The sequence below is a fragment of the Echinops telfairi genome, unplaced genomic scaffold (genome assembly GCF_000313985.2).
Source record: "Echinops telfairi isolate 266 unplaced genomic scaffold, ASM31398v2 ScPeMD7_7458;HRSCAF=8496, whole genome shotgun sequence".
In the NCBI taxonomy this organism is placed as follows: Eukaryota; Metazoa; Chordata; class Mammalia; order Afrosoricida; family Tenrecidae; genus Echinops; species Echinops telfairi.
In genome coordinates, this window is record NW_022111358.1 from 10,595,811 (window position 1) to 10,621,259 (window position 25,449).

Consider the following 25,449-nt stretch of genomic DNA (forward strand, 5'->3'; position numbering starts at 1 on the left):
CATTGACAAAGACTCTCAAATCCAATATTTAAAATCATTCTCAAAAAAATAAATATGATTGTCCCCAAAACAGCTAATGCATGTGAATAGTTTAAATACAAAAGCGTCTGGAGTTTCTGATTCCAGTCTTCAAACTATGCTGTCTAAAACGCACCAGAACTCCAAATCCAGAGCCATGCAAGTCGCTTTCAACTCATAGCGACCCCACACAGGGTTTCCAATCCTGTCAATCTTTACAGGTGCCAACAGCCTCGTCATCTTCCACGGAGCCCCTGGTTTGGCTTGGGGGTAGCAGGGATGCTCTGAAGATACATGAGCTGGAGGCTTTAGAAGGTACGCTTCTCCATTTTAGTAGAGCCTCTCGGGTGGCCGGATGAAGCCTGGATCAGATTTAGGGAAACTGAGAGTGGAGATCCAATAAGCGTGTTGTGAATTCCCAGGGGATGTGAATGAGTGGGGGGGGGGGGGAGACAGTGGCACTGCAAATAGAGTAGAGAGGTCCGTACCAAGAGGCTTCTGTGGCGTCAGGCCATGCTGATCATCCTTCCAATTCCAACTCGCTTGTAATAACTCAAAAGGAATAGCTGCCGGCTGCTTGGGAGCCCTGACCCTGCTCTTTCTCGCGTCCTGTGTCAGCGGCAGGACTTTCAGAAGGCTCCCCTCTTTTCGTAAAACAGGTAGAGGTGTTTCGTGGCTCTGGAGGCAAAGCAGAGCCTGTGAAACCTCTCTGACAGTGTGCTTTCTGGACTAATGCCAAACACAACGTTCCTCTGTAGGCCTGAAAACTTCTGAAGACTGTCTAGCACCATGTGACTTCCTCCAACATCAGCAGCCCGATTAAACCCAACCGTCCCTGCTCCATCGCTCTCAGTTAATGCCATTGCTTTTCGCAGCGCAAGTTCATAACGCTCTCTATCCTCCTCTGTCTTGCACAGAATTGCGATATCGTTGGGCATGTAGCCACCCTGGAATAGACCATGGCATCTTTCTGCCACGGAGTTCACGATTTGTTCTTCTGACACGTTGGTCTCCGTCTCGCACGCCCCCAGCAGAGCCTGGGCACACACTGCTTCCTCGTAGGCAGCTTCCTGGAACAAGGCCGGTGCCTCTGCGGACATGTGGCGAGGAGGATTTTCTTTGATCCTCTTCATTTCCTCTTTCATGACCATGGCTATTTCCAGGGCACAATGGATCCCCTGGACAATTTTCCGAGGAAACTGAGCTGATGGCGGGGGAAGGCCGCTGCCATCTACATTATGGACTTGGAAAGGGTCCAGAAAAATCCAGAGAATCCCCCGTGGAAGGTTTTCACTCCCAGCCCCCTTCCCCTTCGGATGGGTGATATTTTTAGCCTTTGTGTACCAATCATCATACTGACTGCAAAAAGTCTCAGTTTCATCCACTACTATGTGTTTAATCATTGGGAACTTTCCGCGCATAAACGTTTTCCTGGTCACTGCTTGGCAGGTGGTTTGTTGGCTGGAAGAATAAAAGAAAACAGGATTTCAGGTATAGAAATAAAGGGGACAAGCTTGCCTGAGCTGTCATCAAAGACCAAATCTCATCTTGAGGCTGACTCAGTAAGCAACTCAGTCATTTCCGGAATGCTACCAAACTGCTCTCCATGCAAGTTCTCTGACAGATGGCATCTATAAAATTAAAAGCCTACTCTTTGGAGTAATCTGGTTAAATCTGTATGCAAAATTTTTTGAAATGAACCCAACTAGGGGGTTTTATTTTTTAAATGAGTAACCCTATTTCTGCTGCTCAATCATCCTTGAAGATTAGCTCTTTAGCATTTAGAGGAAGTCTCAGTAGTAATTCACATGTTACCACCATTTCTTTACTCTGCCCTTTTTAGTTCTGGAGAGCAGCCACCCACAGGCAGATCCTAGTTAATAGACACAGGAGAGGTCAGCACTCATACAAGTGCCTCACGACTAATGTCGATTTCCCCACTCAACTGATGGTACAAAACCAGAGTGTATGCTCACAGAAACCACTGGAGATTTGGGTGAGGCCATCACCAATGGTTGCTGAGTTCATTCCATGTCAGGGAGGGTAGCAACTCGATAGGCTGACTGGGTTTCCTTAGCCTAATTTCCCTTCATTTTTAAGCACCCGTGTGTGTGTGTGTGTGTGTGTGTGTGTGTGTGTGTGTGTGTGTGTTCAGCTGCGGTTTGTTTCTTGGCTCCTCTCATTTGAACCCAATTGCCATCTCTCAATGTTACAGATTCCCCAATGTTAACGGTTGAGCACTTCATCAATGCACTCCCCACCCAAGCCCCTCTGACGTAGGCCGTTCCTGAGAAACGTAATTCCCTATGCCCGAGTTGTAATTACTGATGTTTTTCTTGTCCTCCAGTTTGGACTGTGTGAATTCTCAGCCATCTCTGTGTCTCCTTCCCGTTAGGGATTCACTGAGCGTTTGTTGAACCGAGTGGTCCTAAGCTGAGCTAGGAAGCAGAACAAAGAGCAAAGGCCTTGGCACAGTGGACAAGGCCCTTCATCGTCTGGGATCTGCCTCCTTTCCAACCTCACCGCCTGCTCCCTAGTCACACTCACTCTCTCTTCCACTTTGGGTCCTTTGCTTTCCCTGCCTTCGAATTGGATGTGCCCTTTCCTAGGAAAATTGCCCCATTATATAACTTATGCTATTGGCTTCTCAAGAGTGAGTCCAAGGGCCTTCTCCATTCGGGGCATGCGAGTCAACCCCCGTCCATCTTAAATTCACGTGAGTAGATCTTCCATATCATTCCCGTCTAACACTGGCTCACACAGTGGCTAGCATATAACGTTGATCAAAAGTGGCTAATGAATAAATACTTAAATAAAAAATCTAAGTAAACCTGCCTCCATTTGATGAGTTGTGTCACAACCCAATTTTTTCCTGTTGAGTGTTAAAGATTTAGATCAGAAGCAAATTTACATGTTTCCTAAAAGCGCTTATTCAGGACAAGTCAAACAAATGAAAATACTTTAAAAACAAAAGCAAATTAGTATTTAATACAAATTCCAGTAAAAGCTAATGTCTATGAATGGAAACACTCTATGACCTCAAAGCGTGGCCTATCAAGAAAAAGATGTTTAGGCAAGAGAGATTGATTTGAACTTTTCTTAAATTTAAGATCACAGATTGTGGAAAACAAACCACCCAACAAGTCCAGTTCTAGACATTTAATGCTATACAGTGAACCCTCGCCACTTCGCGCTTCGACCTCCACGGCTTCACTCTATCGCGGTTTTTGCGTAACAGCACATGCTCTGTCATTACTGCCACTGATTGGCTCATACTGTACACGCTTGATGCCATAAATAATATAATAAATAATAAATGATCATTGTAATGTCCAAAATGTTTTAGTGTATTTTCCCTTTTTCGTTTAATAAATTGGGTAATACGAGTGTAATGGTGACTAAAGGGTGTTTTTTCATGTCCTCTATGCTCTAACTACGAAAATATTTGATTTACAAATAAGGAATCCTACTTCGCAGAATTTCATTTATCACGGTAGGGTCTAGAACCGATTAACCGCGATAAACGAGGGTTCACTGTACATATATGCACACTTGGAGTGTGATTTGTGTGTAAGTGGGTGTGGAGAGAGAGATTTAAGCCTGAACGCTATAAATTGCCTGCCTCTAACTCAACTTCCTGATCAGTTGTATATGTGTATATTGTGAATATGTATAAGTGCACGTATTTAGCTAAGACAGTGCAAAGTCTCAGACTGCAAATACAGATCACTTTGGTGATGCTATTGAGAAGACAAAATGTATCTGTTGTATTAACGTGTTGAAACTCTTACGCCACAAAATCCTTTAAGGCGTCACTTTCACAAACGTAGAGGATCTCTTGTGGTGTGCAGCGGAACCAGCTCTTCATTTTCTCCATCATCCTGACGGCGAGGGCTGTTCTCCGGGTTCCGGGAAAGCAGTGGACGGACAGTTCCCGGGTCTCCTGCAGGCTCTCTGAAAGCAGCTCACACTGCTCCTCTACGAGCAAGTCGAGGAACTCGCATCCCAGCCGGGCACTCAGGAAAGACCGAGAGCCCAAGGAGACCACCACGAGGGCCTGCAGCAAGTCTTCCGTCTCTTTCCGATTCACAAGTCGGTAGGTGTGGGGGTAGTGCACAGGCTTCTCACGGGACGTGGACTGGGTTCTGGTCAGGTGCATCGGCTTTGGAATGATGCACAGTTTCCCTGTGTAACCTCCAACAGTTTCCAGCTTCCACTTTAACTCACGAGCCGTGTTCCGGGCATATTCAAATCCTCCAACCCACCCGGAATCTTGTAAGATCGTGTAGAGCACCAGGGGGCTGTTCACTGCTATCAGAAGCGCGTCACACAGGACATTCTGCTCTTCCTTTAAGCCAACATCACCAGCCCAGCTTCTGGAAAATATTACAATCCCCTGTGAACAAGGAGGCAGCTGGGTCTTCATTAATTCCTCCAGGCCCTCGTGACTGGAGAATAACTTCTTGCAGAGGGGCTCTGGTTTAAATTGTATCTCTTCCTGTGGCACTGAAAATTAGAAGAATAAAGGCAGGTTACCAAAAATGTACAAAAGTCAACCGATGCAGCAAAGCCATTCAATAAAATTGAACATGCATTCTTGATTGAAACTCTTAATGATATAGGAATAGAAGGTAACTTCTTCAAAATAATCAAGGCTATATGTCAAAATCTTAATGGGGAGAAATTGAAAACATCCGCTCCCCCTAGCCTCCTGTGGGAATCAGACAGTGTTTCCTTTTATCACCACTGTTATTTAATATACTCCTAGAAGTCTTAGCCAGAGCTATAAAACACCAAAAAGGCATTAAATAGACCCAAAGAAGAAGCAAGACTCTCTCTGTTTTGCAAGTGGCATCAGCCTGTAGATAGAAAACTCTAAAGATTCAATGAAAACAATTTGCTGGAGCTAATTTTTTTTTTTAATTGGGAGCTCTTACAGCTCTTTTTTTAAATCATTTTATTAGGGGCTTATACAACTCTTATCACAGTCCATACATACATCAATTGTGTAAAGAGCATTTGTACATTCATTGCTCTCATCATTCTCAAAACATTTCCTCTCCACTTAAGCCCCCGGCATTAGGTCCTCATTTTCCCCCTCCCTCCCTGCTCCCCCCTCCCTTATGAGCCCTTGATAGTTTATAAATTGTTATTTTGTCATACCTTGCCCTGTCTGACGTCTCTCTTCACCTGCACTTTTCGGTTGTCCATCCCCCAGGGAGGTAGTCACATATAGTTCTTTGTAATCGGTTCCCTCTTTCCTACCTACTCTCCCTCTACCCTCCCAGTATCGCCACTCACACCACTGGTCCTGTAGGGATCATTGCTGGAGCTAATTGAAACATTTGGCAATTTAGATCAACAACAACAACAAAAACATCGATTGGATTCTTGTATATTAAAGAAGAGGACTCTGATTGGAAATTAGAAGAATAATACCATTTGCAAGACCACCCACAAGATAAAATGCTTGGGAATAAATCTAACCAGAGAAACAAAACACTTATACAGAGAAAATTATAAAATACTTCTATAAGAAATCAAAGAGACTTACATAAATAGAAGAGTATCCTATGTTCATCGATAGGATGACATAACATTGTGAAAATGTCAATATTACTGAAAGCACTCTATACACTCAATCCAGTTCTGATTCAAGTCTGAGCACTATTCTTCAGAGAAATGGAAACACTCATCACCAACTTCGTGTGGGAAGGAAAGAAACCCAGGATAAACAGAACATTACTAAAAAATTTAAAAGGTGTAGGCCCTCTCATGCCCCAATTTCAAAATCTTTTATGCAGTAATCAAAACAGCTTAGTATTTGATTACATATAGATATGTAGACCAACAAATTAGAACAAAGAACCCAGAAATGCAATTAAACACCTTCAGATCCCTTATTTTTGATAAAGTGAGGAAGAGAGACTTTTCAACATGGTGTGGGAAAAATTGAATGTCCACATGCAAAAAAAAAAAAAAGAAAGAAAGAAAGAAATTTAAAAAAACTCATACCTCGTACAGTGTATAAAAATGACTCAAGGGGGAAGAGCAACAGAAACCAGAGGGGAAGGTGATGGCTGTCGGAGTGAGATTTGAAAATAATTAACAATCTACAATCTATCAGGGGGCCATGAGGGTTGGGGGCAGGGAGGAAGAGGGCGGGACGAAAGGAGGAGCTGATCCCAAGGGCTCAAAGGAAAGTAAATGTCTAGAAAAGAACAATGGAATATATGTATGAAGATGTCGGATACAATTGATCTATGGTTTGCAACAAGAGTTCTAAGAGCCCCCAATAAAATGATAAAAAGAAAATGACTGAAGATGGATTTAAAGACCTAAATATAAACCCTATAACTCTATAGCAATCATCAATGAATCAATAGGGAAAAACTCAAGGCCCCTGAACAAGCATGCATACGTGACCAAACATAATGAAAAATGCCCACACTACAGGAGACAAAATAGAGGAGTGGCCCTTCATAAAATACAATATGTGTGCACATCAGAAGATTGAAAAGAGAACTCACAGATTGGGAAAAGAATACTTGGCAATGATATCTCAGATAGAGGGCTAATTTTTAAAAATCTATAGAAAACTATGATACTTTAAAAAGAAAAAACCCATAAATAACTTAATGAAAAATGGGCATAAGACATGAATAGACAATTTACTAAAGTGACATACAATCATATGAAGAAATACTCATGAACATTAGCCGGAAGGGAAATAAATGTTAAAACAATGATGAGATACCACCTCACACCGACGGTCTTCATAAAATTAAAAAAGAAAATCATAAGTGCTGGAGAGGATGTGAAGACACTGGAATGCTCATGCTTTGCTGGTGGGATTGCAGACTTGTGGACGGACAACAGCATGGTGCTTCCTTAAGCAAATGAGGATGTAAAAGCCATATGATCCTGCCATCTCTCTACGTGGTATGTAACCCCAAGAAATAACGAACAAAACATGCACCCATGCTTACTGCAGCAATTTCTGTACTAGCTAGAAGCACTCCATCTGCGGAGGAATGGGCAAACCAACCCTGTAGTACACACACACAGAGGCTCACAGCCTTAAAGACCCTGCAATTCCCTTACCCATCAGATCTAAACCCTGGTCGGAGTGATTACAAAAGGAGTGAAAGTAAAATTGAAGCTGACTTCAATTCTTTTGTGACACACAAGCTAGTTTCCAAAAACAACAGAACATACACAAGTGTCTTGTAAGGTTTCCTAGTGCAATGTCATGGCAAGAAAATGGCTGAAGCCATAAACTACGGGCTTCCTTGTCTTCACAGGGAAGACACGCCTCCTCTGTAGGTGCCAGGCCTGAGATCAAAAGGTTTCATCTCTGGTAATTCTCACAAATGGAAGCCTCACCAGGAAACAGTCTTCACAGACTCCTTCTTGGAACCCGTTCTTCAACCGCACCTGGCCTACTTCTCCTTTCTGTCAAAGGTCTTTTCTGTGAACCGGATGCTTTCGTGGAACTAAGACTTCCTTTAGAGGAGTGGTTAATAGCCAAGGATAGTTTTGACTCTTCAAGGCCATCTGGCAACTTCTGGAGCTATTTCTAGTTGCCATAATTGGAAGGATGCTAAAACATGGAGTGATAGAGCCAAAGATGCTTTCAAATACCCTACACGGCACAAGACATCATCCCACCAATTCAAAACAAAACAAAATATTTGGCCCCGATGTTAATAGTGCCAAGGTTGAGGAACCTCGACTTCAGAAGTTCCATGGGTCCCATGGCTTTTTCAGAATTAGGAAATCAGGGGGTCATCCTTTTATTGCCGAAAAAATGCCTAAGTCCTAAGGAATTCTCAGCCTGCTTAAATGTGGAGAATAAAAGCTCTGTGTATATAACGGGAAGCCCAACAGCACACAGCAAAGAGGTGTTGAAAATATAACGAAGCTTTGATGATGATTAAACAAGGGTCCACCATGTTCCTTCAGGACAATTATATCCAAGTCTTATGTTTGATCTGACCTAGTGCACTAGGGAGGAAAGTTTGGACTGGCTGCCGCCAATTTCTCCCCCACTTGATTTTAGAACAGAAATAACCCCTCCACGCAAATGACAAAGGAGTACCCGGAAACGAACGCTGCTGCAGAGACTCCTTGAATTCCAGGACTTTCACGGGACATCCTCGGGCTCTGGGTGCCAACAGTACTGGTGGGATCAGGCGAGAGCTGTCATCTGTGGCCCAGCTGGAAGGAGCTAAACAAACACATGGAACCGTGCTTCAGACGAGAAACAAAACAAAGCAAAAGCACTCCCTCCTGGCTCTTTTACTGAGAACATGTGCCGTGCATCTCACACTTCCTGTGCCTCGAACAGTCCACATATGTCAGGGAAGGAAGTTGGTTTATACCTCTGCCAACTCACTGTGTAGCTCTTTCTGAGCAAGCCATTTCACCTCTGTGTCATACCACAGTGAGTTGGTGATTGCCATGGTTTCCTTCTAATATTCGGAGTCTAGGTCCCCTCTAAAAGGGAAAGGCAGCTAGTGGTGACGGCAAAGGTTCAGCACAGTAGACAAGGCAGCTTCTAAGAGTTCGTAGGAAAATTCCCTTCTTCTCTTTTGGGGTGTATTTTTAAAAATCATTTTATTGGGGGCTCTTACAGCTCTTATCACAATCCATACATACACCCATTGTGTCAAGCACATTTGTACATATGTTACCATCACCATTTTCAAAATGTGTTCTTTCTACTTGAGCCCTTGGTATAAGCTCATTTCCCTACCTTCTCTCCCTCCTGAACCCTTGATAATTTATAAATTATTATTTTTGTCATGTCTTACACTAAATGTTGTTTCCCTTCACCCACAATTCTGTTGTCCGCCCCCCTGGGAGGGGGTTATATGTCAATCATTGTGGTCAGTTTCCCCTTTCTCCCCCTTATCATCTCATTCAGTTTTTCCACAGACTTTTTGAAATCCCCTGGGATAGCTTCATATAGTTGTTTAAGGGTTCCCTGAGTGGTGCCATGGTTAAGTGCTTAACTATGAGTGGTGCCAATGGTTAAGTGCCAATGGTTAATGGTCCCTGAGTGGTGCCACTGGTTAAGTGCTTAACTGGTGGTTTGAGCCCACTAACAAGGCACCCCAGAAGACAGGCCTGGTGATCTGCCCCCCAAAAATGCCACAGCCTTGAAAGCGTGATGGAGCCTAGTTCTCCTCCGCCCACATGATTGCATGGGAGTCAATCAGCCCAAGGGCAGCTAACAATGATTACAACAGTTGTTTAAGTCGCATGCAGGGTTTAAATGGACTAGAAAGTAGCAGGATCTCCAATGTGTGTGTGTGTGTGTGTGTGTGTGTCCGTCTGTCTGTCAATCTGTGTGTGTGTATGTGTCTGTGCTCATGAAAGAGAGCCTGGGGTGTGGGGTGTAGGCAGAGGTCAGCTCACAAACACCCTCCCTGCTGCCAGACCTCTGTCTCCCCACACCATAGGGGACATAGTGTCTCCTCACTCCCTGCTGCTGGACAGGCTCCAGTAGGAGGAGTGCACATCCTACTGATAATGGTCTCTATCAGTTGAGCCAGGAACAAGCCAAACCTGCTCTGTGAAATCCAAAGTTAGGCTGCCATCCTGTATCTAGGATCCACCCATCTTGTCACATGTATACCCCAATCCCTCCTCTTCCTATTGCGTGTATGTCCCTAGATCACCCCCTCTCATTGCTGTATAACCTATAGTGCAATCCCTTCCTGTGATGTATGTCTCTACTTGTAATCAGTGGGCTGGAACACCCCCAAAAGGTATATAGGCGTGGGTCAGCAATAAATCTCTCTCGCTCTGGCTCTCTCTCGCTGGGCTCTCTCTGGTCGCTAGCCTCTCTTCCCCCTCTCCTCTCCCATCCTCTCTCCCTTGTTCCCTTTCCCATTCTCCTTCCCTTCCCACTTTCTTCACGTGGACCACCAAGCTGGGCTGAGCTGAGTAATGCTACCATGTAATGTGTTTTGACTGCATCATTGTAATATCTTCTCTATCTCTCATGCTCTAGATGACTTTAATATAATACTTATATACCTCAACCATACAATTGTGCTTTATTTAACCCGAGAGTAGTAGTGGTGAGGGGCTGGCCCCCTCCAACTCCCCTCAAATTTATACTACAAATGGCACCCAATGTGGGGCACGAGTTATAGCCCATGTAACAATTGTATGGCCCCACCGGAATGTAGAGTGAATCGGAAAATTGTGTGAAGTGAGGATCCGGTGTGGGGATTGGTGGATAAGTAGTGGAAATAGTGAATGAGTATTTTCAAGAGAACAATGGGGCAAGGTAAAAGTAAACCTGAAACTTATGGTACTATGCTCATTTTCTTACTGAAAAGACAGGGTGTAAAAGTAAGGACAAAAAAGATGCGATGTTTCCTAAAGTAGTAAAGAGGTATACTCCATGGTTCCCAGAGGAAGGAACCTTTGATATGGAGCTGGGATAAGGTAGCCATTAACTTAAGAAAAGCTCACAGGGAAGGACAGAGTATGCCTGTGGAGATGTGGTCTGTGTGGGTTCAAGTTAAGATGGTTTTAGTACCTTTGCAGGAGGAAGAGTATGAGGATTATCAGTGTAGTGAGAAGTCTTGTGTGAGCGATCCTAATCTAGAAAAGCAAGCTAAAGTCTCTTTGGATGAGCATGAATTAGGTGATGGAACTTTAGGAAAAACTGAAGAAGCAAGGATTGATTTGTTATGCGAGGCCTCTGATTCTAAAAGAAACCTCACGGCCAAAGCCTATATGTCCTAGGGGGAACTGCAGTCACCGAAGGTTTAAAGGTGGTAAAATACTAGAGGCAATGGATTGCAAGACCCAAAGCGAGACTATTAAGCAACCCCAGGAAGCTCCCTTGCTCTCAAAAGCAGGGAAAGCAAAGAAACAGAACCAGCATAGCTAACCAGCCTATTGGACAAAGATGCATGAAAGGTCCAGGAGGGAGTTCTCCCTGCCCCTTGGCCAGTGACTCTGCTCCCATTTTACCTGACTGAACATTCAGCATCAGAGCTACCCAGGGCTCGGCCATCAGCCTCGTGACAGAATTGTCCCTCAGGATCCATGAATCCGGAGCTTCTGCAAACACTGCGCAGCAGAAGGGCTCCACTTGCACCACACAGACATAGCCATACAGGACATCTTGCTGATACACATTCAAAATTTTAGTCGTGAAATTCACCTTTGGCTTCTCAGGGCAGAAGTGGAATGTGGTCAGTTTCTCGATGCAGTTTTCGATTTCTTTTTTTAGTAAGTCGGGGTTTATTTTCTCCTTCTTACAGCCAAACACTTCTTTGCTTTGATCATCCACCCCAATGATGATGTATCCCCCTTGGGTGTTGGCAAAGGCAGCAACATAACGAGGCAGCATTTCTCTCATCCGAGGCACAATCTTTTTGGTGGTGAACCTTTTGAACTCGATGTGGGTTGACTCTGTAAAATTGAGTTTCTCCTTATACACGAGCTTGTCCTTTGTAAAGAATTCCAAGGCCGATGTCTTCATATCTTCTTCTTCCTCAACGCACATGTCAGGGGCCCTCTGCGAGTGTAACTCCTTCACTCTTGGTCTTCCGCACTGCTGCTCTCGGAGAAACTCCAGGGCACTGCCGGCGCTCAGGTTGATGACGGACGTCACGTCTCTCTGATACAAATTGGACTGCAGGCTGCAGATCCTTAGGGGGACCCTGAAAGCATCCGGGTTCCACGACTTCACAAAAATCAGAAGATGATGTTGCTGCTGCATGTAGTCAAGGTATTTCTGTGAGCCTGAAGGAAGAAGCTTTTGAAAAGAAGTTTCCAGATCCTGCCCCAGTCCATGGCGGCGGTAGCTGTACGTCTTATCATCCGTCTCTGCTTTAACGATGCCCCCTCCCGAATTTAAGAGCGCACAGATAGCTTGGGTGATTTTAGCGTTCTCTCTTCTTTTCAAAGAGGTGTTGGTCATCTTCTTCCGTTTCTCTTCTCCCAAAGTCACTCGGCCTACCTCGAGAACTCTCTCGGGATAGGGTGGGTCCAGATCACCTTGGGGACGCTCCATTTCACCCGTCTCGCTGTGCCCCAAACAACCTCAGAGAGGTGGTCCTAGTGAAGGACAAATCAGGACAGAAATGTTGTTTCTGCATTGACAACAATTAATCCAGAAACTGTAATCGTTTCTTCACAGCTACAGAGTATTAGAGATACACCCTTGAGCAGCAGAAAATAATGTTCATCTTTCTGACCATAGTACCTTTCAGGCCATGCCTTCCCTCCCTGTGGGAAACAGAGGGACGGGAACAGAGCTCACGGATGCATTTACTATTCTCATATGTTAAGAAGCCTGCAGCCAGGATTCTGGGGTGGAAGGAGGCCTTCATACTTGTGAGTGAGAGATAAGTCTGAATCACATGCTCATAATTAATATCGATCTCCACAATATCCTCCCATAATAGTACTGCCTTAAAGTTACCTCTTACAAGCACAGGACTGATGGTGATCTAGCTGGTAGCCTTACCTGTAGGAGCTATTGCTCTCACAGCTCGGGGGACTGTCACTCCCCCTTACCTGCCCCCAGCACTGGTGTTAGGTTACCCCTCCAATGAATTCAGGGACCTTTAGGGTTAGGGTACAGCCCACCTGTAATTAGGGGGGTTTGCACCCCTCCCCCCAGGAGTATATAAACTGTTGTTGGAAATATAATCTCTCTCTGCACAAACCTGGCTCCTGAAGTCATGGCTGAGGTGAGCCCTTGCATGCTTTGTCTTGTCTGGTGTTTCTATAATTTATCCCTTAATTACACAACCACCCACTTGGACCCATTTGTTTGTGGGGGCTGGCACCCCACCCTTCCCTGGACCGTCTAATAAAAATGTCCAGTGTTGGAAAAAGAAAGAAAATTATCTCAGGCAACATTGTTCTCCAACAACTTTGCCTGTATCTTTTGCCCTCCTGACATGGACTCCCCTAGACATGGTATGGAGCCCGGAGAACAAGGACATGGGTTAGCACAGGAGTCGAAGTCAATTATTAGAGAATATGCAGAAGTCTAAATCCTGTATGTGACATGGAAGATGTTATCATAAAATATGGCATTCCGCCGGAGGTTTAAGTGGAGAGAAAATGTTTTGAAAATGATGTACAAATGTGTTTTACACAATTGATGTGTGTATGGATTGCGATAACAGTTGTATGAGCCCCTGATAAAATGTTTAAAAAATATATGGCATTCCTTAGGAGCTGTTTTTCTACATTTAGAAAGCCTTAGCCAATGTTGAGCTTTGGACATTCTTCTAAGTTTTTTTTTTCTTCCCCTTTCAAAATCATTTTATTGGGGGCTCATACAACTCTTATCACAATCCATACACACATCCATTGTGTCGAGTACATTTGTACATTTGTTGCCATCATCATTCTCAAAACACTTGCTTTTGCACTTGAGCCCTTGTTATCAGCTCTTCGTTTTTTCCCCCTCTCCCCCGCCCCACCCCATGAACCCTTGATAATTTATAAATTATTATTATTTTGTCATATCTTACACTGTCGGACATCTCCCGTCACCCACTTTTCTGTTGTCCGTCCCCCAGGAAGGAGGTTATATGTAGATCTTTATAATCAGTTCCCCCTTTCTTTTTTTTTTTCAGTTCCCCCTTTCTACCTCATCTTCCCTCCACTCTCCCGGTATTGCTACTCTCACCACTGGTCCTGAAGGGATCATCTGCCCCGGATTCCCTGTGTTTCCAGTTCCTGTCTGTACCAGTGTACATGCTCTGGTCTAATCGGATTTGTAAGGTAGAATTGGGATCATGATAGTGGGGGATTCTTCTAAGTTTAAAAGCATATTTCTTCACAGGTAGTGTAATATGTGGGAACAGTTCTGTTCCTTCCCTCCTAGTAGCTTTAGACTCTGCTATGGGACCCCTTAAGACTTGGAAAAGAATCGCTTCTCAGCCTTTTGGCTACGATCAAGTGGAGACTTGGAAAGGGACAGGCGGCTTTGGAACAGGGACATGGAACTACGGTCAGCCTCCTCTTCAGGTTCCTGTTTTCTTTGACAGACCAGGGAACAGCAAGCTGAGCTGAGATGAGGGCTCGGAAACACATAGTTCCGGAAGAAGCCCTGGCCTACTAAGTGCAAGACAAAATATTTCCTCACCTAAATCAAAATTCTTCCTCTAGGGGAAGAGAACTTATTTCTTCTCTGTGATCACTACAGAGCAGGAGCCTAGGGCGTGTTGTTGTTGATACACACCCAGAGGGAGCAAGCAGCTGCTATCTGTGGGACACGCACCCCCCTCCTCTGACATGACATCGTTTGAGCTGCAGTCTCACTTATTCCAGGCAAGCTACAAATAACCTAAGGCACACAAACAAACTCACAAGACGATTCTGACTCAGAGTGAGCCTAAAAGACAGAGTCGAACTGCCCCCTGTGAGGTTCTGAAGCTGCAAACCTGATGGCAGCAGAAAGCCTCATCTTTCTTCCCTGGAGTGGCTGCCGGGCTCGAAGCGCTGCCCTTTTGGTTAGTCCTCCAGCACTTTAACCACTGCACTAGAAGCACTCCTTTAGAATCCCTGGAGGAATTGCTTCTTTTGTTTTCAGATGGAACCATGTCCTGTAACCAAAACCAAACCCACTGCCACCAAATCTATTTTGACTCAAAGCAACCCTACAGGCTGGAGGACTCCATCGGGTTTCAAGACTGCCATCTTTAGGGGGAAAGACTGCACATCATTCTCCCGTGCAAGGTCAAGGAGTGGGGCTTCCAATTGCAGACCTCTGGTCAGCACTCTCACACTTGAACCTCTGCACTGCCAGGGCTCTTGCAAGCATCTCTTAGAGGTACATGTATAGATGGCATTTGATGCTCCTTTGCGGGGAAACAAACTAAACAAGAAACTTGTAGTAATATTCTTTTCATCTAATAGAATCACAGAGTTGGGAGGAACTTTATAGAGATTCCCATGCAGCAATCCATCTGATTCATAAATTCCTCTATATTATTCCCAACTTCCAACAAATTGCTATCCAGCAGCTGCTTGAATGCCGCCAGCAACAAGGACCTCACTGCCTCTTAAAGTAGCCTTTTCTCTGTTCCAACAGCTCTGTGAGAAAGGTTTTCCTTACTTTAAGCTATAACTTGTCTCCCTATAGCTTCCACCCACAGAAGAAACTGATGTGAACTAGCACCCCCTATGGTCTCATGACTTCCCAAGGCTGCTTGAAGCTATTTGTTTGCTGATAACAATGACAATAAATGCAAGTGCTCTGAGAGTCTAACTCCATATGAGCAATCTTGTCACACTTTGCAGAATTTCTCACTTACTCTCTCTTACAAGTTTCTCCTTAGCTACTGTTTTACTAGACCCTTTATGCCCTCAGATTCCACGAGATTTTAAAAATTATTATTATTTTACCTGATGTGTGCGCTTTTCCTTTTGCTGTTGAAGTTTCACATCTGCCTTTGGTCTGAATGTTTGCCTTCTGTCACAGCCCCTGCTGCCTTTCGATATCAGCCTGGGAGGAGCAGGAACGCTGCCAGACTCTTCACGTCTCCCTAACATCGACCCACTGAGGAAGGCTGATAAGGGCTCAAGAAAACCTTATGACTGAACACATTAGCAGGCCAGGGGCTGGGCTCAGGGAGTAAATGACGGGGTAAGGGGAGCATTTGGGGGTTGTCAAGCCAGGAGTTAATGCTGAGCTTACCATCTTTAATGAGCTAAGCATTATTTTCATATTCTCCTACGAGCACCTATTGATTTGGTTCATTTTAATTTGATTTGCAAAGCTTTACATAATTTCTATATTAGACTGTCCTGTACATATTCATTGTGAGCAATCTTAACTTATTGCACTACTTTTCAAATTGCTTGCTCCAGTATTTACTTTTCCCTCCTTTAAATACAGTACTTTATTTGGCTATTGAAGAGCCATGGTGGCATGGTGGGTTACACACTGTGCTACTAACCTCGAGGTGGGCAGTTCAAAACTAACAGGTGCTCCTTGGGAGGGAAGATGAGGCTCTCTACTCCTGTAAAGAGTTACAGTTAAAAAAAAAAAAAAAGAGTTACAGTCTTGGGAACCCACAGGGGCCATTCTACCTTGTCCTATTGGGTTGCCATGAGTCAGAATTGACTCCATGATGGCAGTGGGTTTGGTTTTTGCCTTGGGCCATACCTTATCCTTGCCACTTGCCTGTGATCTCCAACAACAAGTGCTCACCACCCTGAGAGGGAGCAGAGCAAAGGCTGTGAGGCTCAGAAGAGGGAAAGCATGGTCAGCTGGCAGGATGGAAGTAATGTGTGATTCTGGCAGTGCCTGCAGGGGAGATGGGGAAAGAGCAGGCCTTCTCTTTCCCCAACTTTTCTTCCTGTTGAACATAAGATCCTTCCTAGAAAAATGCTTTGCAGGTAAGGGGCTGGCTATGCTTTGGTCTGAAGACTACAAGTGATTTTTTTTTCTTTTTTAACATTTTATTAGGGGCTCATACAACTGTTATCCCAATCCATACACACATCAATTGTGTAGAGCGCATTTGTACATCGTTTCTCAAAACATTTTCTCTCCATTTAAACCCCCGACATTAGGTCCTCAGACTACAAGTGATTTTTCATTTAATTTCATTTCCTTATTTAAAAACACATTTTCTCTATATTCTAAATTGGGATATAATAAACATGCATTGTTTTTATCATGAAATACAGTTGAATGGAAAATTAAACAGACAAGATTCTGTTGTCTCATTGAGGGATGGCAGGTCCTATTCCCAGGAATCAGCAAACATTATGTTACAAAGAAAAAGTCTGTTTGTAGATATGAATAAGGTAAAGATCTGATGTGGGTAGATTACCCTGGATTATTTGGGTGAGTCCTAAATCCAATCACAACTGGAACACTGGCAGCCAACAGAAGCTGGAAAAATACGCAGATTGTTCCCTAGAATAACTCTGACTTTTTGAGTTTGACTCAGTGAAACTGGTCTTGAATTTCCGGCCTTTAGAACTATGAGAGTACCAATTGCTGTTGTTTCAAGCCACCAAATTTCTGGTAATTTGTGACAGCAGCCACTGGAAACAGATATACGTCTCCCCCTGTAACTCAAACCAGCAAAGGATGCTGTGATTCTACTTCAATTTGCTTATGATGAAATAGCATTCTTAAATGCGTTTGTAGACATCCCAACATTGTCATTTTTGATGTTAATTGAGGCTATCCAAGAAAACTCCAAACTCCATGGCATTGAGTCAATGCTGACTCCTAGTGACTCCTGTGGGTTTCTGAGACTGTAACTGTTTATGGGAGTAGAAAGCCCAGTCTTTCTACCAAGGAGCTGCCGGTGGTTTTGAACTGCCGACCATGCAGATCACAGGCCAACATGTAACCACTAACAACATCCCCAGGATTCCTTCAACTGTTCTAATAAAGTTCTGCTTGGTGGCACTGTTCTTTGTTTCCAGGAATTGAGTTTCCAGGACAGGAAATAGACAACATGATCCTATGAGATACAATCAACACAGCAACATGTTTTAAAGGCCTGCTCTCAGCTTCGATCATTTCATGCTCGACTTGACTTTCAGTTCTGCCATCACTCCTATTCCTCTGTCTGACTTCCACACGGGTATCTTTTTTACAATAGTTACTCAGAGAAAGATGAAAGTGACCACTGGGTACATGTTTGAGACCACCAAAGTGCTCCATGGGGAAAAGATGTGGGTTTCTACTCCCATCCACATTTACAGTTTCGGAAGTTCGCAGGGCAGCTCCGCTGTGTTCTGCAGGGTTGCTCTGTGCCATAATCCACTCAGTGGCAGTGGGCTTGGTGGGTATGATTTGGGGTTTAGGTACAAGGAACCCTATGGGAGATTTATGCATTACATGAAAACAGACATTCCATGGTCAGCAAGTGAAAGAATGGGGTTCAAACCCAAGTCACATTTACATGCTCCGACTCTTTCCACAGCCTTTCAAGCTTGGGGTTCTGGAACGCTTGAAAACCTTCACCATCAGAAATGCCCCTACTCCGCTGTCTCCTCGCTCCGTCTTCTGGGCAGGAGTACTGGAAACTGGAAGCTGGGTCCTTGGTCCTCATCCATGAAAATCAAATCAGGGAAGAGAGCGAGACTAATGTGGAGGATGAGCCAAGGAGAGTTTTCTTCCTTCCGCAAAACTCCTTAGTCAAGTGTCCTGGTTATGAATAAATAGTTAGTCTATCAAGTCATCTTGCCTCTGGAGCACTGGCTCTCAACCTTCCTCATGTCGCGATCCTCTAATTCAGTTCCTCATGTGGTGGTGATGCCCGCACCATAAAATTATTTTCGTTGTTACTTCACTTTAATTTTGCTACTGTTATGAATGGTCATGGAAATATCTGATATGCAGGATGTATTTTCATTGTTACAAATTGAACATAATGAAAGCATAGTGATGAATCACAAAACATTATGTAATTATATATTGTGAAATACTTATTTCTAATGACAAATAAATGAAATTTTGTCTTGAAGCATGGTGTAGCATGGGTCACAGTCTTCACGCTGGGTACTCGTATGTGGGCGTATCTGCGTGTGGGCGAACCTGCCTGGAGATGGATAGAGGAGCGGTGTCTCAGTTTCTAAGACCATTGGAAATATGTGTTTTCCGATGGTCTTAGGCCACCCCTATGAAAGGGTCCTTCACCCTCAAACGGGTCGCGACCCACAGGTTGAGAACCACTGCTCTAGAGCAAAGCCTGATGAGAAGCAACTTGAAATCAGTAGTTTAGACAGCATTTTCTTTCTAGGTCTTGGGAAACTGACTTTGAAATGCTGTTGAAAATTGACTGAGAACCAACAATACTCATTTATTTGTATTTACTAGCCTTCATATGTGCCCGAAACAAAGCTGTCTGGAAGGGAGAGCTTGGTTCCTTGACTTCCAAGAACCTCCATCTCACTCTCGGTTCTTTGCGAGGATTTCCTTAATTCTCAAATTCCATCTATCCTTACAAAGAAATGCCATCGCTCTCAGGGAGACTTTCCCGCGCTCCTTTGCACTTCGATGTTCATCTGCTCTTTTGTATGTGGTACCAGTCCCTGCTATTTGCTTATTGAGGCGCTGCTAGGAGTCAGCGCTGACCAATAGTGGTTTGCTACAACCACACAGGACATTGCCCGGCACCGCGTGGTTGTTTGAGCTCCTTGTTGTAGCCACAACTTCCAATTTTCTTAACTTCATACTTTATGCATTCCATGTTTTAAATATGAGTGGCTGTTTGGCACCCTTTATTCTCATTCGCAGTCATGCCACAGCAGCACAGGAAGATCCTGAGATCTTTTCTCTATTCACGTCATTAAGGTCGACGCTACTTTGAGCATGCACCTCTTCCCAAATCACATTCTGAATGCCTTCTGTGGTAGTCACCTAATCTGGTGTCAATTTAAGGATTGGGAGTGTAGGGGCGGAGCCTAGGCTGTCAATCTGGAGATAGCCAATGAGACTTCTGTGTGGGCATGGCCTTCTCCTGAGAATTCTGGTACTTCCTCCTCGGAAGCAGAAGACACCTCTCTCTCTGCCGTTCCCTGGGAGACATTGCAGAAGACAAGGCACATGGACGCAACCAGACCTGTGAAGCCGGAGAAGCTGCAGAGAGACCCCAGCCAGCGCTGAGATGCTTACCACGCCACCGGACCCAAAGACTTTCTACCCACTGGCTTGTGATCATCCTGCATTTGGCTTCATTCATGTGTTTTGTGAGTCTGAAGAGGACTTTATGGATTGGTATCGGACATGTAGGCTAATGTTGGATTTATGGCCTTGGACTGGACTGGGTTGGGATGTTTTCTCAATGTTCAATTCCTCTTGTATATAAAACCCTTTCTTATACACATGTGTGTCCGTGGATTTGTTTCTCTAGTTTACCCAGACTAACACGCCTTCCAACATGAGGGGCTTATCATCCAAGTTGTACGAGACCATGTTCCTCTGCCCTTTACAAGGTTCGTGTGGCCTTTTTTTCCTTTCAGAAGCAGACCACAAAGTTCCTCCTAGTCTACCTGAGCCTAGGAGCTCCACTGAAATCTGTCCTCCATGGATGATCCTGCTGGTATTGGAACACCAGTGACAAAGCTTCCAGCGTCACAGTAACATGCAAGCCAGCACAGTAGACAAACTGACGAGTCAAATGGACAGATGAGCCAAAATACGACATCCTCGGCAACCTATGGGGGAAGGTCTACTCTGTCCTAAAGGGTTACTTTGAGTCAGAATCCATTCCTAGGACACACAATCGTGTGGAAGTCGATTGCCAGGCCTTTATCCTGCGGCTCCACTAACCCTTAGGTCAGTTAGAAGATGAGGGCACACTCAGGGACCTTCCCCTCGGACCGAGTGGGCTACATAGTCTAAAGTGTCTACTCCGATCTCCAGCACCGTCACAAGAGGAATACATAGCGTGGGCTCATTTCCAGAATTAATCCTTTTCCCAGCTAACCCGGTGTGCATCCTAATGCTTCAACCAGCCTCAACTACCCTTTCTCAGCAGCGAAAAGAAGGCACCCGCAAAGCCACCGTAGTTAGGATGCACGTCCCCTCCAAGTGGCAGGGGTGGGGCGGCGGGAGCGGGCGCGGACGGCCCGGGCTAACAGCGCTTGACCCAACGCGGAGAACAGCGCCCCAGACGGCAAGAGTCGACCGAAAACAGCTCCACCTACGACGCTACCGCTAAGACGCCCTCCTCGGCTTTCGATTGGCTGGTCGCTGCCGCCCACGTGACCCGAGAGGCGCCGGATGATTGGCTGCTCGGTGAAGGCCGCGCTGGATTGTGGGATGCCGGCGGGACGGCGAGGCGGAGCCGAGTTGGAACGCCGGGAAAGGGGTATGGCCGGGTGTGGGGAGCCGGCGCGTTCCGTCGCCTTCGGTCTCCGCCGTCGGGGTGGGCTCCCGAGGGGAGCGAAGGCGGAGGAATTTTAGGAGTTTGGACGGTGGGTGGCTGGCTTGTGCTTTTGTTTCTAGGCCTCACTCGCCTTTCTCCCAAGCGCGGGTTCTCTTCGTCTTCCCTGGGTTTGACGGAGTTTGGAATGTAGTATGAGTTTTGAGCAGCGGTTCTCAGCCCGTGGGTCGCGACCCCTTTGGCGATCGAACGACCCTTTCACCAGGGTCACCCGATTCATAGCAGCAAAACGACAGTGATGAAGTAGCCACAGAAAGAATTTTATGGTTGGGGGGTCACCGCCACATGAGCTGTATTAAAGGGCCGCGGCATGGACGGTTGAGAACCACTGGCCCGTCGCGTATGTGGAAGGAGCCCCGGTGGCGTCGTGGTGACTCTTTGGGCTGCTAACTGCAAGATTGGCAGTTTGAAACCGCCAGCCGCTCTTCGGGAGAAAGACAGGACGGGAGTTACAGGTCTCGGAAACTCAGGGGCAGTTCTACCCTGACCTAGAGGCTCGCTATGAGTCGGCGTCGACTGGACGGCAGTTGAGTTTTTGGTTTGGGGTGTATGTAAGCATTGGCTGCCTTAGCGTAGCGCAACGTGGTGAGATGAAGGCTGAGGGAATGAGCACGGGGAATCGCTTGAGGTAGGCTACCGATGTTTGGAGGTAAATTGACTGATGTGTTTATAATCTATGAGTTTAGGGTTTAATATACTGGGGCGCTCACTTACTGATTACATTTAATGCTCTTATTGAACCTCCTCAATTGATGCCCTAGGGGTCATTCTGGCTTGCAAAGGCCAGTAAAACTGGCTCTTTAAGAACTCAATGTGATAAGGATGTTGGGAAAGGCAAGTAGTCCTGGAAAGGCAGTGGGAATCAGAGGAGAGAACGACTAACAGACCACTTCGCAGAGACGGTGGTATTTGAGTAAAGTTTTTTAAATTAGCGGTTCGCCAGATCGACTGGGGTGGGGGAGGCATTTCAGGCGGAGAAAATATGCCAAGGCAGAGAACCAAAAAGTAACTGCAGTATGTTCCTGGACTTTTTGCCCCGTCTGCCCAGCGAAGATGAAACGGAAAGGTAGGCATTGGATAGATTTTTAAGGATCTTGAATTCTGTATGTTTCTGTCTTAAAATATTTTACAAAGTGAAATAGGTACGACACCATAACTCCAAACCCCCCTCCAAACCCACTGCCATTGAGTTGATCCCGACTCACAGTGACCCCGGAGGGTAGAGGAGAACTGACCTTTTGGGTTTCTGAGGCTGTAAGTCTTTCCAGGGGAGAAGCCTTCGTCTGTGTGCCCTCTGAGCAGACTGGTGGGTTGGAACAGCTGATCATCAAGGCCTGAGGTGTAACGCCCTACAGCCACCAGGGCTTCTTCATATGCCGAAGCACAGGAACATGCTTCCCTAATTCAGAGGAAAGACATGCTTCCTCTTGGATTGATGGAGAAAGGATTTCATGCAAAAGGTGGCATTTTGGAGGGATACCTTTAAGTACAAGGAGGGTTTGCACGGAACTTTGCGGATGGAGGTTGCAAAAGTTAGATCATACTGCAACATATATGCTAGGGTTAGAGTATCCGGGGTAAGTTTGAGTGTTTGGAAACATCTTGAATGGTGGGTCATGTAGTTTGGACTTTGATTTCCTGGGTCATAAGGAACCAGCGGATGCTTTTGAGTTTTGAAAGCCATTGAATCACATCTCAGTAGTTGAAGGTTACTAAGTATGTAAAATTCAGAGTGTGTTGAATGGAAGAGAAACTTGAGGCATGAGATCTATTGAGACAGCACTTCGGTCTGCTGGAATGAACATGGGCTTTAAAGTCAGGGACTCTGCTTGAGAGCTTCACTCTGATCACAAGTTTCATGATCTTAGGCAAAGCTATTTAAAATTAAGCCCTCCTAACCTTCTTTACCAGCAGAGGATGATGAGATAAAGGGTCACATGTAGCCCTATATAATAGGTACTTTTAATGTTAATTTCCTCCTTTTTCAAGGCTCATTTGCTGCATGCAGAACACACACTAACAGCTATCCATTTTTAACTATGGGATGTCGTGGAAGGACAGAATAGTTGTTTAGACACTGACAGTACCAGGCTGAAAGTCTGGAGATCCTGGCACTGTTCCATGCCAGTGATAGCCTACCCCCAGCAGGTGTCATTTAGAATAAATGAATGCTGTCTGTCAGCTTTCTTATTTAGAAGTTGATTATGCAGATTGTGGATTTCCCAGCCTTGCTTGCTTTGTCATTTCTATGCCCTCCTTCATTAGCCAGTCTAAAGGTCAGAACCAGGAAAAATCAAAGCAGACCTGTTTAGCTACTTGAGGAGTCTTGGTCACACAGTGGTTCTGCATTGAGTTGGGATCCGAAAGCTCAGCAGTTGGAAACACCAGCAACACCTCCCGAGAAAGACTGGGCTTTCTACTTGTGTAAAGAGTTACAGTCCAGAAGCTCACAGGGACTGTCCAATAGGGTTTTGCTGAGTCGGCATCGACTCCATGGCAGCAAGTTTTTAAAACATTATTTAGTTTGTTGAGGAGCCCTGGTAGTGCAGTGCTGAAGTGCTGGCTGGTGGTTTGAACCTACAGCATCTGTGGGAGAAAGCTGGGGAAGCCTGTGGGCACTTCTGTTCGACAGTGTCATTTTGGCTCAGAAACAACTCGGCACTACGTCTACCTGGTGGTGGACAGTTTTCTGTCTAGCTTCCTCATAGCCTTTAACTTGCTATGGAGCTTTGATGGACACAGCCTCTTTGGGTCTGAGACTCTAAGATTATTCATATGTAAAATGCTGACTACTTTTTGATAGCAGAATTATAAACTGAGTTAAATATTAAAATGAACTGGGATTTGCTCCAAAAAGGGATGTAGTAGAATATCTTTTCTGAAGCTTTTCATTTAAAACTAAACAATTAGTTCTGTTAAAACATTGAGATTTTGTTGTTAAGTGATATTTGGACTAACTTAAACATTTTTGAACTATAAATTCAAATTCTTTGTTCTATGCTTAAAAAGTGCAAGTGTGTATGTCTATATAACAGAATTGCTTCAAACAAAGTGTAGATGATAAGATATTTTGGAAACCCATGGATAAAGGCTTTTTTCCCCATAGGTAACCCTAAATTTTCATGGGTGTGAAAATAGAGCAATGGCTGCCCTCAGATAGTACAAGGAGGTGGACCGCAGTGATGCGATGATGAGTGAAGTCTAGTCGGACCTGGTATTGCCATTGTGTTAGCTCTGTCTCTGACCAGGGCATGACCCCTTAATCTTCTCTCTGAGCTCATTGTAGCGTGGTGTTTCCACACTCCTGTGTTCTAGCCTATTTGGATGATGCTTTTATCGTGTCTAAAAGCATTTTATTAAATATTCCTTTGAATTACTGATACTTTCACATTTCCCTTCCTAGGTTGAGGCCAGAAATCTGCCTTTGAAATCTTCATGGAAGACTGTCATTTTAGTCCTGAATCTGGTTTCATTCCCTTGCTGGGTTTTTAATATATTAAAAGTGCTTTCTGAGAAACAACTAAGCCCAGATGGAAGAAGCACACCGGCCTGTGTGGTCATGAGGTATAGATGGGATCAGGTATCAGGCATCAAAGAGCCAGAACAAAAAATCTTATCAATGCGAATGAGGGGGAGTGCAGAGTGGAGACCCAAAGCCCATCTATAGACAACTGAACATTCCTTCACAAAAAGGTCACAAGGGAAGAGAAGAGCCAGTCAGGGTGCAATATAGCACCGATGAAACACACAACTTTCCTCTAGTTTTTAATGCTCCACCCCCACTCCCCTGCCACTATCATGACCCCAATTCTACCTTACAAATCTGGCTAGACCAGAGCATGTACACGGTACAGATAAGAGCTCAGAACATGGAAATCCTGGACAGATAAACCTCTCAAGACCAATATTGAGAATAGTGATACCAGGAGGGTAAGGGTAAGGTGGGGGAGATAAAGGGAACTGATCACAACGATCGACATATAACCCCTTCCCAGGGGTACAGACAACAGAAAAGTGGGTGAAGGGAGACAGCAGTCCTTGTAAGACATGAAAAAGCTATATAAATTATCAAGGGTTCATGAGGGACTGGGAGAACAGGGAGAAGGTGGGAGGGAAGGGAAAAAATGAGGAGCTGACACCAGCTGATACCAAGGGCTCAAGTAGAAAAAATGTTTTCAAAATGATGGCAACATATGTACAAATGTGCTTGACAAGATGTATGTATGGATTGTGATAAGAGCTATAAGAGCCCCCATAAGATGATTAAAAGATTTCAACAACCAGCATTCCAGTTAGAAACTTTAATAAATTTTTTTAAACAAAAAGTGTTTATCTTTTGAAAAAGTGCTTTCATGAATTCTGGTATTTGTTTTTGTAAACTATGTTAGATTTATAAGGTCCCTGAGTGGTGATTTATTTACAATTGCTCGCTAACCTAAAGGTTGATGGCTCAAAGCCACCCAGCAGCTGTGAGAGAAAAGCCTGCCATGAAATTGAGTAAAGAGCCCAGCCAAGA

At 44.8% G+C, this 25,449-nt stretch overlaps 1 protein-coding gene and 1 non-coding gene across 2 annotated transcripts; one reads left to right on the forward strand and one right to left on the reverse strand.

The window, feature by feature from the left end:
* Window positions 1-617: 617 nt before the first annotated feature.
* SLFN14 lies at window positions 618-12,064 on the reverse strand. The gene is made up of 4 exons (XM_004706966.2): window positions 11,017-12,064; window positions 8,120-8,248; window positions 3,810-4,524; window positions 618-1,479 (listed from the first exon to the last, which is right to left on the reverse strand). The coding sequence occupies exons 1-4, from the start codon at window positions 12,062-12,064 to the stop codon at window positions 648-650; spliced, it is 2,724 nt and encodes a 907-aa protein (XP_004707023.1). The 3' UTR covers window positions 618-647.
* A 12,051-nt stretch (window positions 12,065-24,115) lies between these two features.
* LOC115872943 lies at window positions 24,116-24,212 on the forward strand. Its single transcript, XR_004048135.1, has one exon. It is a non-coding gene; the product is annotated as a Z30 small nucleolar RNA (small nucleolar RNA).
* The last annotated feature ends 1,237 nt before the right edge of the window (window positions 24,213-25,449 follow it).

Coding starts and splice junctions, on each gene's coding strand:
- SLFN14 (XM_004706966.2), bottom strand. CDS start 12,064: ATGGAGCGTCCCCAAGGTGATCTGGACCCACCCTATCCCGAGAGAGTT. Junction 4,525..8,119: donor GCAGCAGCGTTCGTTTCCGG/GTACTCCTTTGT, acceptor TCTAATTTTCAG/TGCCACAGGAAGAGATACAA. Junction 1,480..3,809: donor GCCTTAAAGGATTTTGTGGC/GTAAGAGTTTCA, acceptor TTATTCTTCCAG/CCAACAAACCACCTGCCAAG.